The following is a 21,451-nucleotide window of genomic DNA, read 5'->3' on the forward strand; positions in this document are numbered from 1 at the left end:
ATAACGAATCTGATGGTTGATTCGTTATTGGCTTGTTGTTTTTTACTGATTTTAACGTTTTGTTGCTTTTATTGTTATTGTACTATTTTTGTCAGCTACCTTGAAACTTGTGTAAACAGCAGGATATACATTTTTTAAAACTAGGGTGCTACCCAGGGCAAAGGGCGTCATCCCAAGAACGCACCTGGCAACTGGGCATAAAAAGATCTTCATAAGAATAGCCTGCAGGATCAGGCCAATGACCCATTGAGTCCTGCATCCTGTGCTCACAGGGGCCTACCAAATGCCTATGGGAGGCCTGCAAGCAGCGCATGAGCGCAACAGCACTCTGCCCACTTGTGACTTCCAGCAACTGGTATTCAGAGGCTTAACGCCTCCGACAGCGGAGTTAGGACATAGACACTGTGGCTGGTAGCCACTGATGTCTGGGTCCTCCATGAATTTGGGAGCCAGTTCCACAGCTTAACTACACGCTGCTCCTCAGTGGTGGTGTTCCCAAGGCTCTGTTCCTCAGCAGAGGACTTGGTGAGTGCACCATTCTCCCTTGGGAAGCAGAGGCCACAAGGACCACTGCGTGAAGTGACATTGCCTTCCAGAGGTCGGGAGTGCTGGATGCTGATCTACACACATTGTCCCAATCCTTGCATCACCTGACACGAACTCTACCTGCTCTGTTGATGACAAAGCCTTTTCCCCAATGCCTTTTAGCTAACCCTTCTGTGCCAAATCCATTAGCACTAATTGGCTCCCTTCTGCCATTCTGGAGGTTTATAAGTATCTTGCAGCAGGATGACACCCAGCCAAAGACTTCCAGGCAGAAACAGCAAAAGAGGGGCGGGGAGAGGCTTGAGTCACCTTTTGCTTGGTTTGGGTCGTCTATTGTTCTCAAAGGCTGCATAAAAACTGTGTGGTAGCCAACGTTAGCCTTACTCCAGAGTAAGGCCCGCTGAAATTAAAAGGCATGACTAACTTAGGCCCATCACTGGGTCAACTCTTGAGAATAACTTAGTGGGATACAACTCTATAGCTGTACTGACGGGCTGCCAATACCTGTAGCTCACAGCTTTTTGTTCATTTTCTTCCTCTGGTTTTGCAGGGTACTCTGGCACTTCAAGCATGGGACCACCTCCGCAGGAGCATGCCCCCTCTGGATTCAAGGGGCCGAGGACAAAGCACAAGGGAGGGCTGTTGCCTTCGTGCCCTGCCACAATTAGAAGAAGGATGCCCTGCTAGATGCACCCTAGATCTAATCCAGAGGGGCTCTTTCTTACTTTGATCACATACCCACTCCGGCCAGCATTTCCCCCTTTTCCTGCTCTCAGTGCCTTATTGGGGAAGAGAACAGAGAAGGAATCCGTCTGTGAACCATCTAGGCTGCTGAGAAGACTCCACACCAAATGCTCCAAACTGTGTCAAACTGTACTTAAAGTAGGTGGTTGTGACTGGCACCCAACGGCATTTCACTTTTCAGTGTCCCCGCTTTGGAGTTCTGTCGCAAGAGCAATATCTACTTGGTTTCTGAATGTGAGGTGGATTTTTTCTTGAACTTATCCTGGTGAGAGGAGGGGAAAGGAAATGTAAAAGGCGTCCCAGGTGGGAAGAGCAGGCTAAATGGTTTCTGAACAAGACAGGCCACTCCTCATGAAAGTGTATTAAGATTATTTCCGTTGGTGTGGAGCTGGTATAGGGCATGCAAATACCCAGCCCTTTTTGAGTCCGATGGGTGGGGATGAGAGGAATGTGCTTCAGGAATGTATTGGTTTTCATTCTGAATTCTGCTTCTACTAAATTAGACTGACATGGGAGAACTCTCCCCAGGATTTGAGTGTATTGCACATCTGCACTGCACTGTCGTATTGTGCTTTTCGTGCTTTATACAGCTCCTTTTGAGAAATCTGTGGAGGCTGTTTTCAGGGGGTTTAGTGTGTGTGTTTTGCTGTATTGGTAATGATAGGTGATTGAATTTAATTATGTTTTAATTGTTTGAAAGCCAGTTTTATTATGCATGGCCTTATTGTTACCAGTTACTTCTTTACATTGAAATGTTTTAATGGAATGAATTGTATTAATGGCAATTATGACATGAATTATTATTAAATTGTTTTATATGTTTCTGATTTTATGAATGTTGCTTTATTATTGTTGTCACTTAATTTGTCATAACGCAACTCGAGAGCAATTTTACTGAGCAAACATTGCGTATAAGTAAATATGATTGATTTGATGTACCTGGGAAATGAATGTGGCCTGAGCTAAGCAGACAAGGCTACCATATTGCTTTGTAAATCCACTGAAACAGTACAAGTCACTGAAATATCAGGTTAGATCCCCCATGGCATTCTCCAGCCAGAAAGGAGCTGTAATCCAAGACACCTGGAGGGCAGCAGGTTAGCGAAGGCCAGGAGAGATGAGCCAATGGCCCAACTCGGCACTCTGCGGTGACTCTCCAAAGTTTTTCCCTGCCAGGTTCCATCCCTGCATGCAAAGTATCTGCTGAATCACTGAACTACAAGGCCCTTAAGAGGACTCAGCAACAGCAACACTGCATACCTAATGACCTCTTTTGCACATCTGTATATTCTGGCACAATTTTCAGGGCACCTACTGCATAGATTTTAATTAAAATTTTGTGAACACACAAGCACTTAACTGCATCTATAATATTTTTAAAAGAAGAAAGGGGGTGAGACACCAGCTGTGCAACATTCCTGTCCTGCCATTCAAGAGTATTCTCTTTCTTTTCCTCGGGAGTGAAACTGACTGGATCAAAAACTGTTTACCATCCAGACTACTCAGTTTCACCCTCCCTACACTGGCACAGGGATGGGAAAACCCGAGGCTCTCCCAGCGCTGCTGGACTACAACTCCCATGATCCCTGACAACAGGTCATGCTGGCTGGAGGTGATGGGAGTTGGAGTCGAACATCATTTGGGTGGCCAGAGGCTTGCCAGCCCGGCCATAGTTAACTAGGAGAGGAAGTAAGCAGGCTTCTCTCCCTCTGAAGAGGCAGACCACTCCAAGTAACACCACCAAGTGAATCAGTTTCATTGGCAGAGGGCATGGCGCAGCTAGCAACAGACAGCATGCCATACCAGGGGAAATGATTAATAAGAATTATGAACCAACTGTGAACTTCCCCCAGGAACTGCATATGCACATGCACACACGGGTGTGAAGGGTGCTTGTGTCACAAGCACTGGTTATCAGGAGCCTACCATGGCTGGCTGGCTGGCTTTTCCTTGCTGTAGCCTGAGCTGTACCAAACGGCTGAAGAAGATTTCCCTGCATAACTCTCTCTTAGGAGAAAAACAGGGGTGCTATGTGTTTCAAGGGCAGCGATGGCAACAGCCCTTCAGAACATTTTGAAGCCATTTCCCTGCAATTTGAGTCCCCTGCTATTAACGATTGATGTTTATTTCTCCTAAACCAGGAGTGGAGTGTGTTCTGTTGTGGGCAATCTTGGTCGGGGGTCGAACATATCCGTGGAGCAGGGTCAGAGGCAAAAGTGGGCAGAGCAATGGGAGTGACTTCGTACACCCATGCAAAAGTCAAATGTTTTCCCCTCTCTCCATCCATCCATGCAGAAAGGGGCCTCAACACAGTTCAGAGCCACACTCCAACCAGACAAAAGCAATGGAGGATGCAAAGCAGGGCTGATGTGCGCTGTGACCTTCGGAGAGTCAAGGGGACAGAGACTGGGGGGCCACATTTTGCTCCTGAGACTGAGGTTCTATGCCACTGTTCTAAGATTTTGATCCTGCTTATTCTCATTGGACTTTCAAAGCAGCTCACATTAATTCCATATTTCATTATAATTGCCATCAATAAAATCCAAAGCTGTTTTAATTCCCAATACGTTTTACTGTACAAACCCTTCTTGCACTCCTTGACACCTAACCATTGACTTACTTCTAGTAGGTTTACCCACACAAACCCCTGAGAATGAGAGAGGTTGCTACTGTGTCCCTCTGGCAGATGGAGAACTGAGGCAGATCCTTGAGCTCATACAATCCCACATGACAGCAGAAGTGAGACTTGAGCTCTGCTTCCCCAGTAGCAACACCAATTCTCCATCTACCAGCCCAGCCAACAAGCACCAAAGTGCAAGGCCTCGTAGCGATTTCAGGACACCAGCACCTCTCCAAACCTGAACCTGAACCCTGACAGCTGCTGCCCAGGCTCTTCCTCTCGAAACCATACCTTCTCCTCTGTGTTATTGCTTCCTGCATTGTAGGGGGTTGGACTAGATGGCCCTCAAGGTCCCTTCCAACTCTTTTGTTGTTGTTGTTTAGTCGTTTAGTCGTGTCTGACTCTTCGTGACCCCATGGACCAGAGCACGCCAGGCCCTCCTGTCTTCCACTGCCTCCCGCAGTTTGGTCAAACTCATGCTGGTAGCTTCGAGAACACTGTCCTCCGTCGTCCCCTTCTCCTTGTGCCCTCAATCCTCAGTAGCCTGTTGGACGCCTTCCAACCTGAGGGGTTCATCTTCCAGCGTCATAACTTTTATATGCCTGTTGTCTTTGTCCATGGAGTTTTCTTGGCAGGGATACTGGGAGTGGCTTGCCGGTTCCTGCTCCAGGTGGATCACGTTTGGTCAAAACTCTCCACTATGACCTGTCCATCTTGGGTGGCCCTGCACGGCATAGCTCATAGCTTCTCTGAGTTATTCAAGCCCCTTCGCCACGGCAAGGCAGTGATCCATGAAGGGGCCTTTCAACTCTAGGATTATATTATTCCCCTTTTGACAGGATCTTGACATTCTTTGGTGAAACTTATGCATGTCTCCACCTCCAAACTTTGCAAAAGGTCCCAGTTCAAACTCTGGTTGATAGAGATCCCTGTCTGAAAGCCCAGAGAACGGCTGCCAGTCTGCATAGACAATACTGAGCTAGATGGACCAATCATACGATTCAGTATAAGGCAGCTATCTTCCTAGATTTGATGAGCAAATTGAATAACTAGGCTGAGTGCTTAGGAAATACAAAATGCAGGAGGTGTGTATACAGTGGTACCTTGGTTTACATACGTCTTGTATACGTTTTGGATTACAAACACGTCAAACCCGGAAGTGCGTGTCCCGGGTTGCAACCTTTTTTTGGATTACAACCCATTTCCCCCCGATTACAGACAATTTTTTTGGGAGGCCCCATTGGCGAAAGTGTGCCTTGGGTTACAACCTGTTTTGGTTTACAAACAGACCTCCGGAACACTGTATTTGTTTCTGCTGGGCCTGCCAAATTGTTTACCCAGTTGCTTTTTTGCCACTGCAAAGTGAGGTCCTCCTGATACATCTCAGTTAAGAGAGCAATCCTAACTGCAGCTGGGAAGCTCATGCTAGCAAGAATGGAAAGTATGTGTGGGGTGGTGGAAAGTCTCAACTAGTTACTGCTGCAGCTCTAGGCTGGTGCAGAAGGGCCCAGATCCAGCAGAAAGACCCCCTGAAAAAGCTTCCAAGGGGCACTGTAACACCACCCCAATGTCCATTCATCTCCTATCCATCATACACCCTTTCCCCAGAACATACCTTCTCCTATGAAGCATTCTGAACACTTATTTGGAAATGTCCCATAAAACTCAAAGAGATCCACTTCCAACTAGATGCACATAGGATTGCATTGCTGACCCCTGTCCTCTGACAGTTGTAGCGGAAGATAAGCAAAGTCCCTGTAGATGCACTGGAGTTTGAGGGTCTTCAAAGTCCAGTGAAGCTGCAGAGACACCCCCCCCCCCATTTCAAGATTCAGACTTGGAGCTGGCACTGGTTTTGGCCCATTGAGGCACTCAGAGTGCCTCTTCTGTCAAGTGTCAAAACAGCCACCTGAAGAGCTGAGTGGGAAGGGTGGGTTTTTGTTTTGGCACTAAGCAGCAGAGACACTCTAAGTGTGATTCAACCAAAGAGCACCAAAAAAGGAAAGCAAGGGCAAGCTGGATTTAGAAGAGGCAGAGGAACCAGAGACCAAATTGCAAACATGCGCTGGATTATGGAGAAAGCTAGAGAGTTCCAGAAAGACATCTACTTTTGCTTCATTGACTATGCAAAAGCCTTTGACTGTGTCGACCACAGCAAACTATGGCAAGTTCTTAAAGAAATGGGAGTGCCTGATCACCTCATCTGTCTCCTGAGAAATCTCTATGTGGGACAAGAAGCTACAGTTAGAACTGGATATGGAACAACTGATTGGTTCAAAATTGGGAAAGGAGTATGGCAAGGCTGTATATTGTCTCCCTGCTTATTTAACTTATATGCAGAATTCATCAGGCGAAAGGCTGGGCTGGATGAATCCCAAGCCGGAATTAAGATTGCCGGAAGAAATATCAACAACCTCAGATATGCAGATGACACAACCTTGATGGCAGAAAGTGAGGAGGAATTAAAGAACCTTTTAATGAGGGTGAAAGAGAAGAGCGCAAAATATGGTCTGAAGCTCAACATCAAAAAAACGAAGATCATGGCCACTGGGCCCATCACCTCCTGGCAAATAGAAAGGGAAGAAATGGAGGCGGTGAGAGATTTTACTTTCTTGGGCTCCATGATCACTGCAGATAGTGACAGCAGTCACGAAATTAAAAGACGCCTGCTCCTTGGGAAAAAGGCGATGGCAAACCTAGACAGCATCTTAAAAAGCAGAGACATCACCTTGCCAACAAAGGTCTGTATAGTTAAAGCTATGGTTTTCCCAGTAGTGATGTAAGGAAGTGAGAGCTGGACCATAAAGAAGGCTGATCGCCGAAGAATGGATGCTTTTGAATTAAGGTGCTGGAGGAGACTCTTGAGAGTCCCATGGACTGCAAGAAGATCAAACCTATCCATTCTGAAAGAAATCAGCCCTGAGTGCTGACTGGAAGGACAGATCCTGAAGCTGAGGCTCCAAGACTTTGGCCATCTCATGAGAAGAGAAAACTCCCTGGAAAAGACCCTGATGTTGGGAAAGATGGAGGGCACAAGGAGAAGGGGACGGCAGAGGACGAGATGGTGGGACAGTGTTCTCGAAACTACAAACATGAGTCTGACCAAACTGCGGGAGGCAGTGGAAGACAGGAGTGCCTGGCGTGCTCTGGTCCATGGGGTCACGAAGAGTCGAACATGACTAAACGACTAAACAACAACACCCTTCCTCTCCAGCTCCCATCAGCTGTACTGTGCAGTCTGAAGCTCAGCCCAGCTGTGGAGGATGGTCCTTGCATCCTCCTCAACTCCAGGCTGGAGAGGAGAGACACCTTCACCAAAGGACAATGGGATGCTTGCCATGGTGGCAGGCAGATTTCTGACTCAATGGATCAATTATCTTTGTTCTGAGCCAGGACCCATTGAGCCCAGTAAGCCTCCAGATTTTGTTGCTACTTGTGGCTGCACAAACGGGAGAGGCTGTCAAGCACCTTGCAGGCCATCACGGTGGGCTGCACTGTTCGGTAGGGTTGTTCACAAACTGTGCAGGCTTATCCTGACAGTTCCCAGTGGCTTGTTAGTTAGGTTTGATCAGTTTCCAAACAACAGCAATTCTCTGGATGACGCCCCCAAAAGAAGCAAATTCTGCTTGAAAGTTTCCCAAGGTATTGCGAGACCTTAAGGACCCCTACCAGCCTTTCGTCAAAGGTGGAGACTTTTCAACAAGCTCTCCGTGGGCATAGAGGCAGAAAGGAACAAGGCCCCAATGCCCTGCTAGGGAGTGTGCTAGGACAATGGCCCTTTCTTGCTTTAAACATAGGGATGTTTTTCTTCCTACCCCACCCCTGTCTCAGAGCAGCACAAGGCAGCTCTGGGTGCTCTCTGGGACCAGGCAATTCCTCTCAGGCTCCTCCAGCTGCCTCTGTGCAGAGGCCTCTGGGGACAATGAAGGATTCAAGCTCTCCAAGAAACCAGAACAAGAGTCAATCCAAATGCCATGGAGATGAACTTTGACCCAAACTCCTCGACTTCCACCCCCTTATTTACTCTCAAAAGCTAACAAGTTCTGCAGAGTTAACACAACACCTCCCCTTCCCAGCTAGCCTCCTCCCATGCATCCCACACAACTCAACTTTGACCCCTCTTAATTACCTGCGCTCCCCTCCCCAGGGAGATTAACCTCCACTTCCACTCACACGCTTTCCTCCCATTCAAGCCACAACCAGCTGCAAGCCCTGCATGGCACGAGATCTCTCTACATGGCCCTCGACTTCGGCACCTATTCAAGTCAGAGGAACGTTCTACAGCAGAGCTAGTCGTGCTCAAGATCCTGCAAGTATTGTTCAGCCCTGACTGTTGCAAGGATGGCTGGGGAGTCACAAGGGTGAGAAAGGTAGAAGCACCCACAAGATTCCACCTGCGGGGAAAATGCCAGTCATGCCTCCCACCTGGGCTTATAACAAATTGAAGATGGAGAGGACCTCACAGGATGGTTTCTTCTAAGACATTTTCTTATTTAGCCAAGCAACTGAACTGACAACAGGGCAGGGGAGCAGTGGTTTTTGTTTTAAGACCTTGCAACAATGAAAGAAACATCATTGTAGAATATGTTCTCTATGCTCTGAAAGGAAATTTTTTAAAATTCTCATATATATTTTTTAGATCTTAAGGCTTGTTACTTATTAACCCAATCCCTACAATATGTTGAACACCATCAGATTTTTCTAGTCCTCTGCCAGGCCACTATTCTATCTAGAAGAGTTTTGCAATTTGGAACCAGATGATATTTTTTTCCATGCTGTTAGAAACAGCAGTCATAGGGAACTAAGGATTGGGAGGTCACCGGGATAGATGAGCCCCTTCGCCTGTGTAATTCTCTGGTGTGGATGTGTGCCTATTTGACCCGGAAAGTGTCTTTGCAGTAAGTGGCACCTTTGGGAGTAGGACATTTTAGTTGGTAAAACGGTGTAGTAGAAGAATTGAAGCCCCTTTCCTGCAAGCCACTCTCCCAATCTAGCTTCTATGTCTCCCTCCCTCTCTCTCTAAATCTGGCAAATATGTTGCCCGTCACAAGGCGTTTCCTGTCATCCACACACTATGCACTGCACCATGGCACACAACGGACTGTTGCCTAACACCACCCTTAAAGGGAGAACTCCTTGCAGGGGGAACTCCTTCTCAGTAGCTCCTTAAGAGGCTTTCCAAAGGCTCGATTGCAGCATCCTTCTCTCACAGGCTCATAAACTATAAGGAGCTGCCTTATACAGAGTCAGGCCATTAGTCCACCAAGCCTTTCTCTGCCAGCCCTGATGGGAAGTAGCTCTCCAGGATCTTTCCTAGCTGTGCTATGTGAGGTTCTGTAACTAGAGATGACAGGGACTTTGCATGCAAGTCATGTGCTCTACCCTTGAGCTATGGGTACCACTTAAATGTGGAATCACTGCATTCCACTTTCTCTCAAGAAGTGCCGGTTGCAGTCACCAGGCATAACAATCCCAGAACTGTCCACAACCACAACAGGGATGGCCATTGTGTGGGCTGATTCTATTCTCCAGGCAAATTTGGGGGTATGGACAATCGGGGCGGGGGGGGGGGACACACCTCTCCCACCCCCCGCTCCCCACCCCACAGTCAGCTGGATCCTGTAAGATGGCATCACTTTGGAGTAAAGGAATATGCACTTGGAGAGCATGAAGTCCCCAAACAGAGGAGGAGCCAAGGGTCAAATGTGCTTCCTGAATTATTCCCTGACCAGTCAAAGTCAGCAGTAGTCTTTTGCTGGAGACAGCACAATGCAACAAATCCACACATTGGTTCGTAATTTTCTTAACAAATGAAAGGCGTTATGAACACTTTCAGGGCCTCACCTAGCTGCTATTCCAGGTTTACGCAATGACTTTAGACTATGTACATGAGGAGAAAAACAAAGTAGCCCTGAGGTGGCAGATTAGGGTACCATTTCGGGCTGCAGGTGGGAGAAATCTTGTTTCTAACACTCTCCTGCATATAATGCTCTTTCTGCTGCACGTTGATTTTCTACTTGCAGAGGGATTTTTAAATGCGGGGAAAGCATTAAGAAATGGCGAGCGTAAAAAAAGAAAAAAAAGAAAAAGAAAAAAGAAATGGCGAGCGTAAACACACCCACCCCATGTTTGAATCCTGAGCTCACACAGTCCACTCTCATCGCCACCTCATTCTATTGCACATGTGGACCAAGTTTTAATTCAGAAAGAAAGAGTGGGGAGGGCACATATCACTGGGATGCCTGCCTCTCTCTCAAGGCACCGCAAGACAAGAGTTGCTGAGCTGCCGCCAGAGAGAGACTGCAAGCATGGCCTCCATCACTGGCCTGGAGTTCTTTACAACCTGCACGTGGCAAAGAGCACTAATTACATCAAGAGAGGCATAATTAGAACTTTTGACAGAAGGATCCAAAGGGCCAAAGAGCACTAATTACATCAAGAGATGCATAAAAGTTTTGAAAAATACCCCTCGCCCCAGATGGCATTAATGGGCACTCACCATCCTCCTGGCTGTGGATGTTCTGCGGGCTGCGCATCCCTTCCTCCTGGCTAGGACTCAGACTGGAGTTAAGATGCTGGTCAGCTGACATCCATGTGGAGTCACTCATATCAAAGTCCTCACTGCTCACGGATGTCTCATCCTAGAGAGGAGCAAGAAAGGGTTAAAAGATAAACCAAAGGGAGGGGTGAGGGTGATTCCGCCTTTCTACCAGCCCTCACCCACCCACCCTTCTCTCCCCACCCCTAAATCCCGGTGGCCCCCCGACTTCCCAAGCACAGCCCATTTCCCACTGAGGCTTCCTGTTTGAAGATGTGAAGATGACGAATGACAGAGAGCTGAATTAAGGGCAATTAGGCAAGGTCTGCTTCCAGGGACAGATTGCTTTTGCCCTGCCTGAAATCCACCCTCCCCATGGCAGAGAGCTGCCTGCACCAGCCTGGCTATACGAGCCATGCAGATGGGGCAAAGCTTGCGCATACTGGCAGGTTAGCTGCTAGAAGCAGGTAGCAGACAATGGAACGCTTGTAGGAACTTGGCATGGAAAAAACAAGCTGCTGTGGTTGGAGCCTATTATACATACCAGAACCAGGAGATCCTGTATCCTGGATATTATTCATAGTCCCCTCGCCAGCATCTCCCTGCCATCGCCCCCGTCAGGGGACACAACATTCATGTCTAAGTCTTATCTTGTTTATCCTTCCAACAATCCCAGGAGGTAGATTAAGAAAGTGTGACCCACACAAGGTCATCTGGGGAGCTTCTTGGCTATGTGAGGATTTGACCCTGGGATCTCCCACATCTGAATGCAACTACGCGAACAATACGATGCTGCTCTTTTACATTTTTCTAGTGCCGTCCGGGTGCCAGGTGCTGCACAGAGTATGGATGTGATGCGGTCTCTGCCTAGATGTTTTTGAAAATATACAAGAGAGGGATGTGGCTGTTTTGGGCAGAACAGCAGCAAAAAGAAAGAAGCTGAAGAATAAAATAGAATAAATGAAGCAAGGATGGGCAAGATGATCAAGGACTGATAGGTGAAGGAGATGCATTTTAAGGGAAAAATTCAAGAAGGTCATAGCCAAAGAATCAGCAGTAGTGGCATTTCATATTTGTGCCGTGGGGAGGGGGCTTAAGGAAGACCCTTAGCAAGCAAGAAAAAACTACTTGAGGATATATGACTCACAAAATCCAGTACATATTAAGAGCTTTTGCAGTATTTTTTTGGTAAAACACACCTCAGTAATCGTAGCAAAAGCTATCAAAAGAATCATGTGACACTTTAAAGATGGACAAATTTATTTTGGCAAAAGCTTTCACAGACACAAGCCCACTTAGTCAGACACAAGGCTGTGAATCCACAAAAGCTTATGTCATCATATATTTACTAGTCCTTAAGCGCCCACAAAAATCTGAATGCTTGCTACAAGAGACTAACATGAATTGCCCTCTGGAACTAACTATACCAGTGCTTAAAAACACAATACAGATACCTGATCCACCATAGCCAAATTCTAGAAGAACTTTAAATTTTCTATTTTGGATTACTGGTAGCGAAGGGTTTGGGGAGTGCCTTTATTTTAAAACCTCACCTGCAAAATGAGAATACATAAGCAGCTCAAGAAAGTGAGATCAGTTTGTGGGATAAAGTACTGCTTTACTGAATATGTAAATGCATAAGGTGGCAATAGCTTGGTTCTAATCCAATACAAATCTGTTTGGCTCTTTTAGGCCTGATACGTGTTTGCACTGACTCCCTCTCCCTCTCCTATCTCTGATCCTGCTGTAAGCAAGTACTATGAATATGCTGAGGACATTAAGCTCTCTGGGGAAGGGAGGGTCAGTGGATGCTGGTGGGGGGAAACTGAATTTTTTTAGTTCTGAATACAGTATGGTTTTATTCTGCATTTTTTTGTGTGTTCAAGTTTTTTGTATCAAAATATAAAAGCAATACAACCTACCTGCCTTCTCCCACTCCTGGTCCACTTTTTCTTAATTAGCAAAGAGATGTGTGCCTTTGGCATCCCTGCCTGATAGGGTTGCCATATTTCGAAGAGCAAAAAAGAGGACACGTTTGCCAACTTCTGCTTTTAACTACGGATCACTATGACAGCTCTATCCATGAAAAAGAGGACATGTCCTGGAAAAAGAGGACATATGGCAACCTCTGTTTTTATTGTTTGTGACAATAGTTACTCAAAAGTGTAGAGCCAACATGTTGGCTGGCAATGAAGATCTTCCCATGGGGAGAAAATCACATATGGCCTGAAACCGGGTGGAGAGTAATTTCCATCTGCTCACTTTAAACAGTGGTGTAGAGAAGTGAGGCTCTCAGGCAAACGACCACAGAGAGAAAAGAAGCCTGACCACAGGCCCAGAGACAGGTGTGGTAGAAGATGTGACCCATAAAAAAAAAAAAATAGGCAATTGTGCCACAAGCCCCACCTGAAAGCTGCCTGCTCACATAGCCAATTATTGTGGAAGTTGAAGCCCGATAACATTTAGAGGGCCAGAGGTTCGCCAGCCTTGGCCGAGAGGAACCCAACACAGAAATGACATTAACAGGAAATGTGGAGCGAAGAGCAGCAAAGTAAAATTAGAAAATGCATATAAAATGCCCCCATTAAAATGCTATTAAAGTCCTATTTAACAAATTATTTTTACTGATGGTTATACTAATATTTAATGCTATTTCCAACTGCTCCAAGCACTTCACATACATTATCACAATGATCTTACAACAACTCCATAAGACAGGCTGGCATTATTACCCCAATGCTGGTGGGAAGCGGGGGGGGGGGGGAGAGAGAGAGAAGACAGTTCGCCTAAGGAGCCTCCCTAATTCATTTTCCCACTTCAGGCACTTGATCATGTGGGCTCTAGTCCATGAGTGTTTCTGCTGCAATAAATAAATATTTATATTCATTTGTTATATTTATCAGTTCGTCGTGCAATGAGCCTCTAGGCAAGTGCCATACTAAGGCGCCACAGGAACTTGCTGTTTGAAGAAACACAGTTTATTTCTATCCAGAAGCTTGCTTCTTCAGAAGCAGCAAACTTCCAAGAATCAGATGTTGGTGCTGAATAACGGAAAGTGATCCTCACCGTAACGGCCCAGTAGCAAAAGTGGTCCACACTTTGCATAGTTAAGTTGGTTGCCACGGCATGAAAAGCACCAAATAAACTTAACAAAAATGCACCTCTCTCTATCCAGAATGGTGAGCATCTGTGAGGCTCCCAGGTGCCTATACATGAGTACTTAAGGATACACACTCGTAATTCACACTGCACTGCTCCTACAAATCCAGAGAGTTGTTCATCTCTGAAGCTGAACAAAAACAAAGGGAGCTGTTCATCCCACCAAAGAGTTGAGGGACGGTTTGTCTTGCCAAGTACAAACTGATATGGTGGGGAATCCCACGGCAGAGACTCCGCTGAAGTGAACAGGAGGTACATCCTTTCTTGCCTCCTGCATGGGCCAACGGACTTTGTGCAGGGGATGTTTCTGGCAAATCGTGCCTTTTATCCTCTTATCTCCTGGTGCCACAGGTGGCAGGTGCCCGTTTGAGGGTGCTCCCGCTGGTCTGCCAGCTGAATAATAATACTCTGTCTAAGGGTTCTTATTTGCTGGAAGGGGAACAAACACACCCTCTCAAAGGTCGCAGAAAACTTTGCCTGGCATCTCCACGGCACTTCCTATGGAATTGATTGCATTCCTGTCTCCCACTCCCGCGGTCAAGAGGACATTCTCATGTGTGCACCCTCTTTCTCTCCTCTCCTCTCCCTCCCTCCTTCCTAACCTTCACTGTGCTTTAAGGCCCAGGCCTTGGATGGCTTCCAGAGCCGGAAAGGTCAGCCACAAGATTTCAAAATCATCAGCGTCACCATAAAGGCAGTTAAGAGCCTGCATGAACGGAAAAGCGGAGGGACCCCTCCCTAAAAGACCCCTGCGGCAAGGGCTGACAGAGCAGGACTCGATGCGAGCCCCTGTTCCAAGGCAGTTGCTTTAATGGGTTTTCTGCCTGCCTTTTTCCTCCTGAAATGATAGGCAGACCACATCCCTAGTAATGGGCTAGAGCCACTGGGCATACGAACACAGAGTTGTTGTTTTTTGCTCTCTTTAGCCTTGTTCTTTGAACAGCTTTTCAAAGGCAGCTCAGACCATCGCTGGCCCGCCTACCTCTGCAAATGAGCCTCAGAGCAGATAATCCAGTGAGGATTTTGGGGAGGGCGTGGGAGCGGAACCCCCTTATCTCTTTTCAGCTTTTAGCATCTGGCAGCCAGGGGTATACAGCCTCTGCAGAGAAAGGCTGCGCTTCTGACAAACAAATCTATACTCATATATCTAACCTGTTTTTAAAAGCAGTTATTGGCTCTCTCAACATCCTGTGGCAATGAGTTCTATAGGCAAAGCTGAAAAAAATGTTGCTTGAACACCTTTTTTTTAAAAAAGGGTTGGTCTTAGAACTTCTCAAACATTTTTTTCCAGACTACTGGAAAGCTAATGCCTAAGTATCTGCTGCTGCCTCCCTTAGAAAGCTGACTCCTCTCTTGTTGACATAAGTCATTCAGATATGGGGGAAAGAGATGCTCTCTCCTACTTGGCATCCACCTGCTGCTTATCCATTTTTGGAGAGAACCAAAAGGAACTGCAACTCATAGGGAAGCAATTTCTCCCTACTCATGACTTTATAAACGTGGGTAACATAAGCCATTCATTGTTTCATTCATCATTTATCCTGCAAAGGCTGAATGGTGTCAAGCTGTTCTTCATAAGGAAAAGTGCAACCCACCCATTCTGACCTGGACATTTTAGTTGCCCTTTTATGAGTCTTCTTGTCTGCTTGGGAGCAACAACAAAACTGCACATACCATTTTAAAATGGAGATGCACCCTAGCAGGCTTATTCATCCTTTCCATCCATTCCCCAGCAATCCCTTCATTTTCAGTGTACCAGCCTGAAGCCAAAAAGTTATGAGGGTCTGGACACTGGCCTCCCTTCCCCAAACAGGCCCCTGGAAAGCTGCTCTACCCCCTCCCTCCCTTCCCTCCCTCATTATTTTTCTTGAGGACAAACATCTTCAGAGCAGGCCTGAGCGCTCCCTCTTCCTCTTCCTGCCCTTCTGGCTGCAGACAGATCTGCTCACACAAGGCAGGAAGTGTGGCTTCATCCTGCCTCCTCCCCCCAACCCCAAATCCCCACTGAGATGCGCCTTGCAGGGAGTTTCCTGGAATTTATGTCTTCTGCACAGCCTCAAGCCTGCCTGGCTTATAAAACGGGTTGCAGGACAAAACGGCCTAGAGAACCCCACAAGCCACAGGATGCTCCACACGCTGAGATGTACCACATGCGGCCTGTCACAAAGAACAGGAAGCACCCAGCAGACCCTGCTCGTCTTAAGTGTGCACCCCATTCTCCTTTGGCAAATGTACAAAAGGGGACGTACAACAATATGGAGACATGCAAGGGGAGATGTCAGCAGCCTGCCTTAGTACGGTGTGGCCAGGAGGTCCCGGTTCAAATCCCTGCTCAGCCATGCGCAAAAGAAAAAGTGTCACAGCCCCAGTTGCTTGCCTGTAAAAAACTGGGGAAGGTTAAGGGCTATGTGTGCGCAGCAGTTCAATGCGAGCACAGAATTCAGCTTCCAGAGAATCTCAGTTTAAAATTCAAGTTTCTAGCCCTTATGGATGTGAAAATAGGTTTGGAACTGTGTGGCTAGTGCATGATGGAAGCTCAAGGGGTCAGGTTTGGGAGCTGGACAAGATTTCCTGTGGTCAGGGATGGAGTTTCCATGCCTTGCAGGGCTCCTTCCCCCATGAGTTGCAGAAGCAGAATAAATTAGGCAGAACAGGAGAATTTATACCAACAGGTCCAAATTAAATAAGTTTATACAGGCTGCAGAATTCCACCTTTCTTTTTTAAGTGGAATACACACCGTTCTGATAATAGTGATGAGTGTATTGCGGGCATGAGAAGATTTGAGGATGGCAGAGGATTCTCCATGTTGAACATGCAACAGAAATCCAAAATAAGGAAGAAAACAAGGCTTCTGCACCCTACTTGCTACCTATTCTAGTCTCTATAAAATAATCACATTTAAAATGCACACAGGGGGCAGACCAGCATATTTTCTCCACCTCTTTCACTACCAACACCACAAACCTCAGCAGCTGGAATTACTGTAGCCATTTACACTGTGCCCATCACTGCAGTATCTGGGACTTGCCCAGGTAGCTCTACTTACAGAACTGCCAAACTAGACGTGAGGGTGGCAGGCCCATGTGTCAGAAACCAGTTACCACTGAATTCCTAGTGGGAAACGAGTCAGCTCGTAAAGCAAGAGGGTGGGAGAGATGTGCAGAATATTTCTCCCACATCTCTCACTCCACACCCACCATGTTTCTCCTGGTAGGTCTCTGAGGCATCAGGCAATTCTCACCAAGGCAAAAATATCAGGGGGGATATGACTTTGGTAGTTAAGTGGGGTGGGGGGTGGAGAGGCATTCGACACACACAGCCTCCCCACCTGTGCCACACTTCAGAGCGCCTCACTGATTCACTACGTTTTCTAAGAATTCAGCACAATCCGCATTCTGACATATAGTACATGCAGCTGCTAATGTGTAGTGTGGTCCTAAGGGAGCAGCCCTTACAGCAATCCCAAAATCAACACTCTCAAAATCCTCAGAGTGACATCCTGGGCCAATGATAATCTTTCTGCCTAACCTACCTCACAAGATTGTCACAAGCACAACAATTTTAATTTTGGATTGCCTTTTGGACAAAGATAAGGGACGCGGGTGGCACTGTGGGTAAAAGCCTCAGCGCCTAGGGCTTGCCGATTGAAAGGTTGGCGGTTCGAATCCCCGCTGCGGGGAGCGCTCCCGTCGCTCGGTCCCAGCGCCTGCCAACCTAGCAGTTCGAAAGCACCCCCGGGTGCAAGTAGATAAATAGGGACCGCTTTCTAGCGGGAAGGTAAACGGCGTTTCCGTGTGCGGCTCTGGCTTGCCAGAGCAGCGATGTCACGCTGGCCACGTGACCCGGAAGTGTCTCCGGACAGTGCTGGCCCCCGGCCTCTTGAGTGAGATGGGCGCACAACCCCAGAGTCTGGCAAGACCGTACGGGCAGGGGTACCTTTACCTTTTACCTTGGCCAAAGATGGCCCCCCAAAGCAGCTCACAGTAGGTCAATTCATGGACGCAAGTGGGAAGCATATAAGCTACCCATAGCTCTGAGGAAGGTTGGAATAAACATGCAGCACACAGCCACAGATAAAAAGAATGTCCTTCAGCATAGATCCCTACAGCACCTTCCAGCATGGGGCACAAACAGTTGACTTTCCGCACTCACTCTTATGTGTCCAGGTCGGGAGAGAAGAGGGAACTCATTTTCCATGGGATTCTTCTTACACATAGATTAGAAATGTCTAAAGTAACACAGAGCTCTCACTTCTAGTTCCCTTTTCAAAGCTGAATTTGTGTGGTGTGGGCAGAACCATGAGACAGATGGAGACACCCTCTATATCCTTGGAACGAGGAACCTGTGGCCCTCCAGGAGTTGTTGGACAACATCACCAGCATGCCACACATCAGCATTGGGGACCACACACACTTGAGGTGGGAGAGTTTTGACCATCTGGGTTCCACCATGACCAGCAACCTCTCCTTCAATGCTGAGCTGCACAAGTGTATTGGCAAGGCAGCAATGGCTCACCTCTCCAAAAGGGTATTGGAGAATGGGATGCTAATGACCAATACAAAGATTAAGGTCTACCAGGTATGCGTGTTAAGTGTGCTGCTTTATGGAAGTGAGTTGTGGGCAACCTACAGCCACAAGGAGCGATGCCTCGATGCCTTCCACTTGTGCTGCCTCAGGAAGATTTTGGGAATTGCATGGCAGGACAGAGTCTCAAACAAAGACATGCTCTCCCATGACCACAATAAAAGTATGTTCGCACTCCTGTTTCAGCGATGTCTACACTGGCTTGGTCACGTCCACAGAATGGAAGATGGCAGGATACCCAAGGACATGCTCTATGGGGAGCCGGCTTCAGGCACCAGGCCTGTTGGCAGACAAACTCTGTGTTACAAAGATGTCTGCAAATGAGATGTGGAGGCTGGCAACACCACTCTCGCTGTGAAAGAATTCATTGCAGACAACTGCAGTGCCTGGAGACAGATACAGTGGTGCCTCGCAAGACAAAATTAATCTGTTCCGCGAGTCTCTTCGTCTTGCGGTTTTTTCGTCTTGCGAAGCACGGCTATTAGCGGCTATTAACGGCTTAGCGGCTTTAAGAAAAAGGAAACAAACTCGCAAGAACTCGCAAGACGTTTCGTCTTGCAAAGCAAGCCCATAGGGAAATTCGTCTTGCGGAACGATTCAAAAAACGGAAAACCCTTTCGTCTAGCGAGTTTTTCGTCTTGTGAGGCATTCGTCTTGCGGGGCACCACTGTACTCATGTCATGTATCCACAGCAGTGACCAGAGAAGGAATGACCATTAGGAGGGACGCAGAGAGAAGCAGCACCATGGTGCATCTACAGCAGCACAACCAGACTCCTTCATCTACCCCAGCTGCAACCAAACATGTCTCTCTCCTATTGGTCTCTACCACAGAAGGCCCTGCAACCTTCCAACAGTTTGACTTCATCCCCAAAGGTGCACTTCTCCATTGTCTCCTGAGACAGACGGATGCCAGCCAGAATAATCATTCTCTGGCTACAGTGGCTGTGGGAGGCCACAGGTTCCCCACTGCTGATGTACGTCAGGTGGGAAGCTAAAGGCCATTAGCAAAAGGCCATGCACCCTTAGGTCATGGGGTGCCCTTAGCTGTTCTTATCTACCAAGTCACTCCAGATTGTCCAAGTTAGGGAGTGTGTGGAGAGCAGAATCGTCCAAAAATTTCTCCTATGGCTCTGACTGCACAGGAGTTCCTACTGATCACAGTCAATCATAAACCATTTGGATAGCACTTCTGTGTTTCAAGCAATTTGTGTGTGCACACGCACACACACACACACACACACACACACACACACACTCTTACTTTCCTGCAGGAAAATGTTACAGTGTATCTTTGGGGGGAGGGAGTGTTACCTGGGCCTTAGCATCAAAGAAAGGCATCTCTACTCTGACAGATCTAGCTTCACAAACAACTTTTGGGTATTTATTTTTTCAAATTTTAACATTTAAGAAGTGCAGACTGCATGCAAGTAAATGGCTTCTCCAAGCAATTAAGTGTTTGCTCTGGCCTGGGAGGAAGCAGTTCAAGTAGTCCTCCTTTACCCTGCAATATTAAGAGTAGTCTACATTGCTCCTGCAAGCTACTCTCCCTCCCTGCCTCTCTGCACAGCCTTCCAAGCTGCAATAGGGGTATAACAGTGAACTTTACGGCACTAATTGCTCTTCCCTTCAAGGTGTTTTGTCTGGGCTTCTTTCCTTTCACATTTTTAAGGACTCTTCCCACCTCCCTGGAAAGTATATATATTAGGGTTGTTATACATGACTCTCTCTCAGCCCATAATACGGGGACAAAAACAACAAACTGCACAGCAGGTTTTTTGTACGCTACTCTCTGCTTCAGTCTATTTCAGGGGTGAAGTACTGTGGTACCTTGGGTTAAGACTTAATTCGTTCCAGAGGTCCGTTCTTAACCTGAAACTGTTCTTAACCTGAAGTACCACTTTAGCTAATGGGGCCTTCTGCTGCCGCCGCACAGCCGGAACACGATTTCTGTTCTTATCCTGAAGCAAAGTTCTTAACCTGAAGCACTATTTTCTGGATTTGCGGAGTCTGTAACCTGAAGCGTATGTAACCTGAAGCATATGTAACCCGAGGTACCACTGTACCTCTAGACAACATTGCAGGCTTGCCTGTTTTGAGGGAGGTTCAGAAGGTAGTGATGAGGGAAGGGGCCTTTTCAGTTGTGGCTCCACTTGTGGAATGCTCCCCCAGCAAGGTCCACCTTGCTGGGGGAGTCATTATTAACAACTTTTCAACACCAAGTAAAAATCTCTCTTCCCCAGGCATTTGTCAGATTATGATAAATGTTCTCTGCTAACTGTTTTCTATAATTCATTCTTGTTGTTTTGACACGACGTCTGCTGATGCCTCTCTCTCTTGTGCATGGGGCTGCAGCTCCACAAGCACGGGAACGCTCAAATCACTACATGGCATTTATATAGCACTTTTGAGTGCTCTGCACACTTCAAATATACTGTCTAGTTTTAATCCTTATAGTGATTCTAAATGGGACGTCAGTTCTTATCCCCATACTGAATATGCAGAGGGCTGTGGCTGAGAAAAAGCATCTTCCAAGTATGTTTGAACAGGAGACTTCGCAATCCCCCAACTTGGTCCCTGTATCAGTCTCCCCAAAAAGGAAGAACGGTATCTTTCAAGACACAATTACTCCACCAGGAAGAGTGTACAGTCCGCACTTATGGTCAAGCAGATGGGCAGAGACTAGCCTGGGCTCAAGTTGTGTAGTTTGTCCAGAGCGTGGACTACAGGCTCATAAGATGTGCCTCATAAGCGCAAATAAAGATTGGGTGCAGGTGTGTCCTGGGAATTCCAGGTCTTCACAACTATGCAAAGACATGCTAAAATTCCAGGTGGAGGGTTAAACTTCACCAACTGGAAGAATCCCAGGGGCCTGTGCAGTGCCTGTGCAGTGCCTCTCAGTCTGTCGAGGAACATATGTCACAGCTTGGTCACCCTGTCTCCTCAATAACATCACAGAAACAGAGCCCTGTCCCAGGGACTTGAACTTATGCAACCTGCTCTTAGAGGCCTCCAAGTGAGAGAGACACACCACTGCGCCTCAAGGCAACCACCAATCTGGCAGCTAGTGAGTTTTCCTAACATACAGATTGAATATTTTCCCTTGCAGTTTATGCCAAAGAGTTCTCATCTTATCCACTGGAGAAAAGGAGAACAATCACATGTTTATCCTCAGTGACATCCCCTCCGCTCACTGGACCCTATTCTCACAACCCTTTCTGCACACGGCAACCGCATCCTTTGGCTACGTTGAGCCCCTT

At 47.2% G+C, this 21,451-nt stretch overlaps 1 protein-coding gene across 9 annotated transcripts in view; it reads right to left on the minus strand.

The window, feature by feature from the left end:
• NOL4L (nucleolar protein 4 like) overlaps positions 1–21,451 on the minus strand; it is a 136,223-nt gene that overhangs the window by 26,715 nt on the left and 88,057 nt on the right. For 8 of the 9 annotated variants that reach the window (XM_028735618.2, XM_028735617.2, XM_028735616.2 and 5 more), the window contains one exon: positions 10,410–10,551. In XM_028735618.2, the coding sequence (XP_028591451.2) occupies positions 10,410–10,551 (142 nt within the window). Of the gene's footprint in view, positions 1–10,409; positions 10,552–10,992; positions 12,221–21,451 lie in introns of those variants that run through there. The other variant, XM_028735622.2, reaches the window with a different exon arrangement.

The sequence above is a fragment of the Podarcis muralis genome, chromosome 5, assembly GCF_964188315.1.
Source record: "Podarcis muralis chromosome 5, rPodMur119.hap1.1, whole genome shotgun sequence".
Taxonomy (NCBI): Eukaryota; Metazoa; Chordata; class Lepidosauria; order Squamata; family Lacertidae; genus Podarcis; species Podarcis muralis.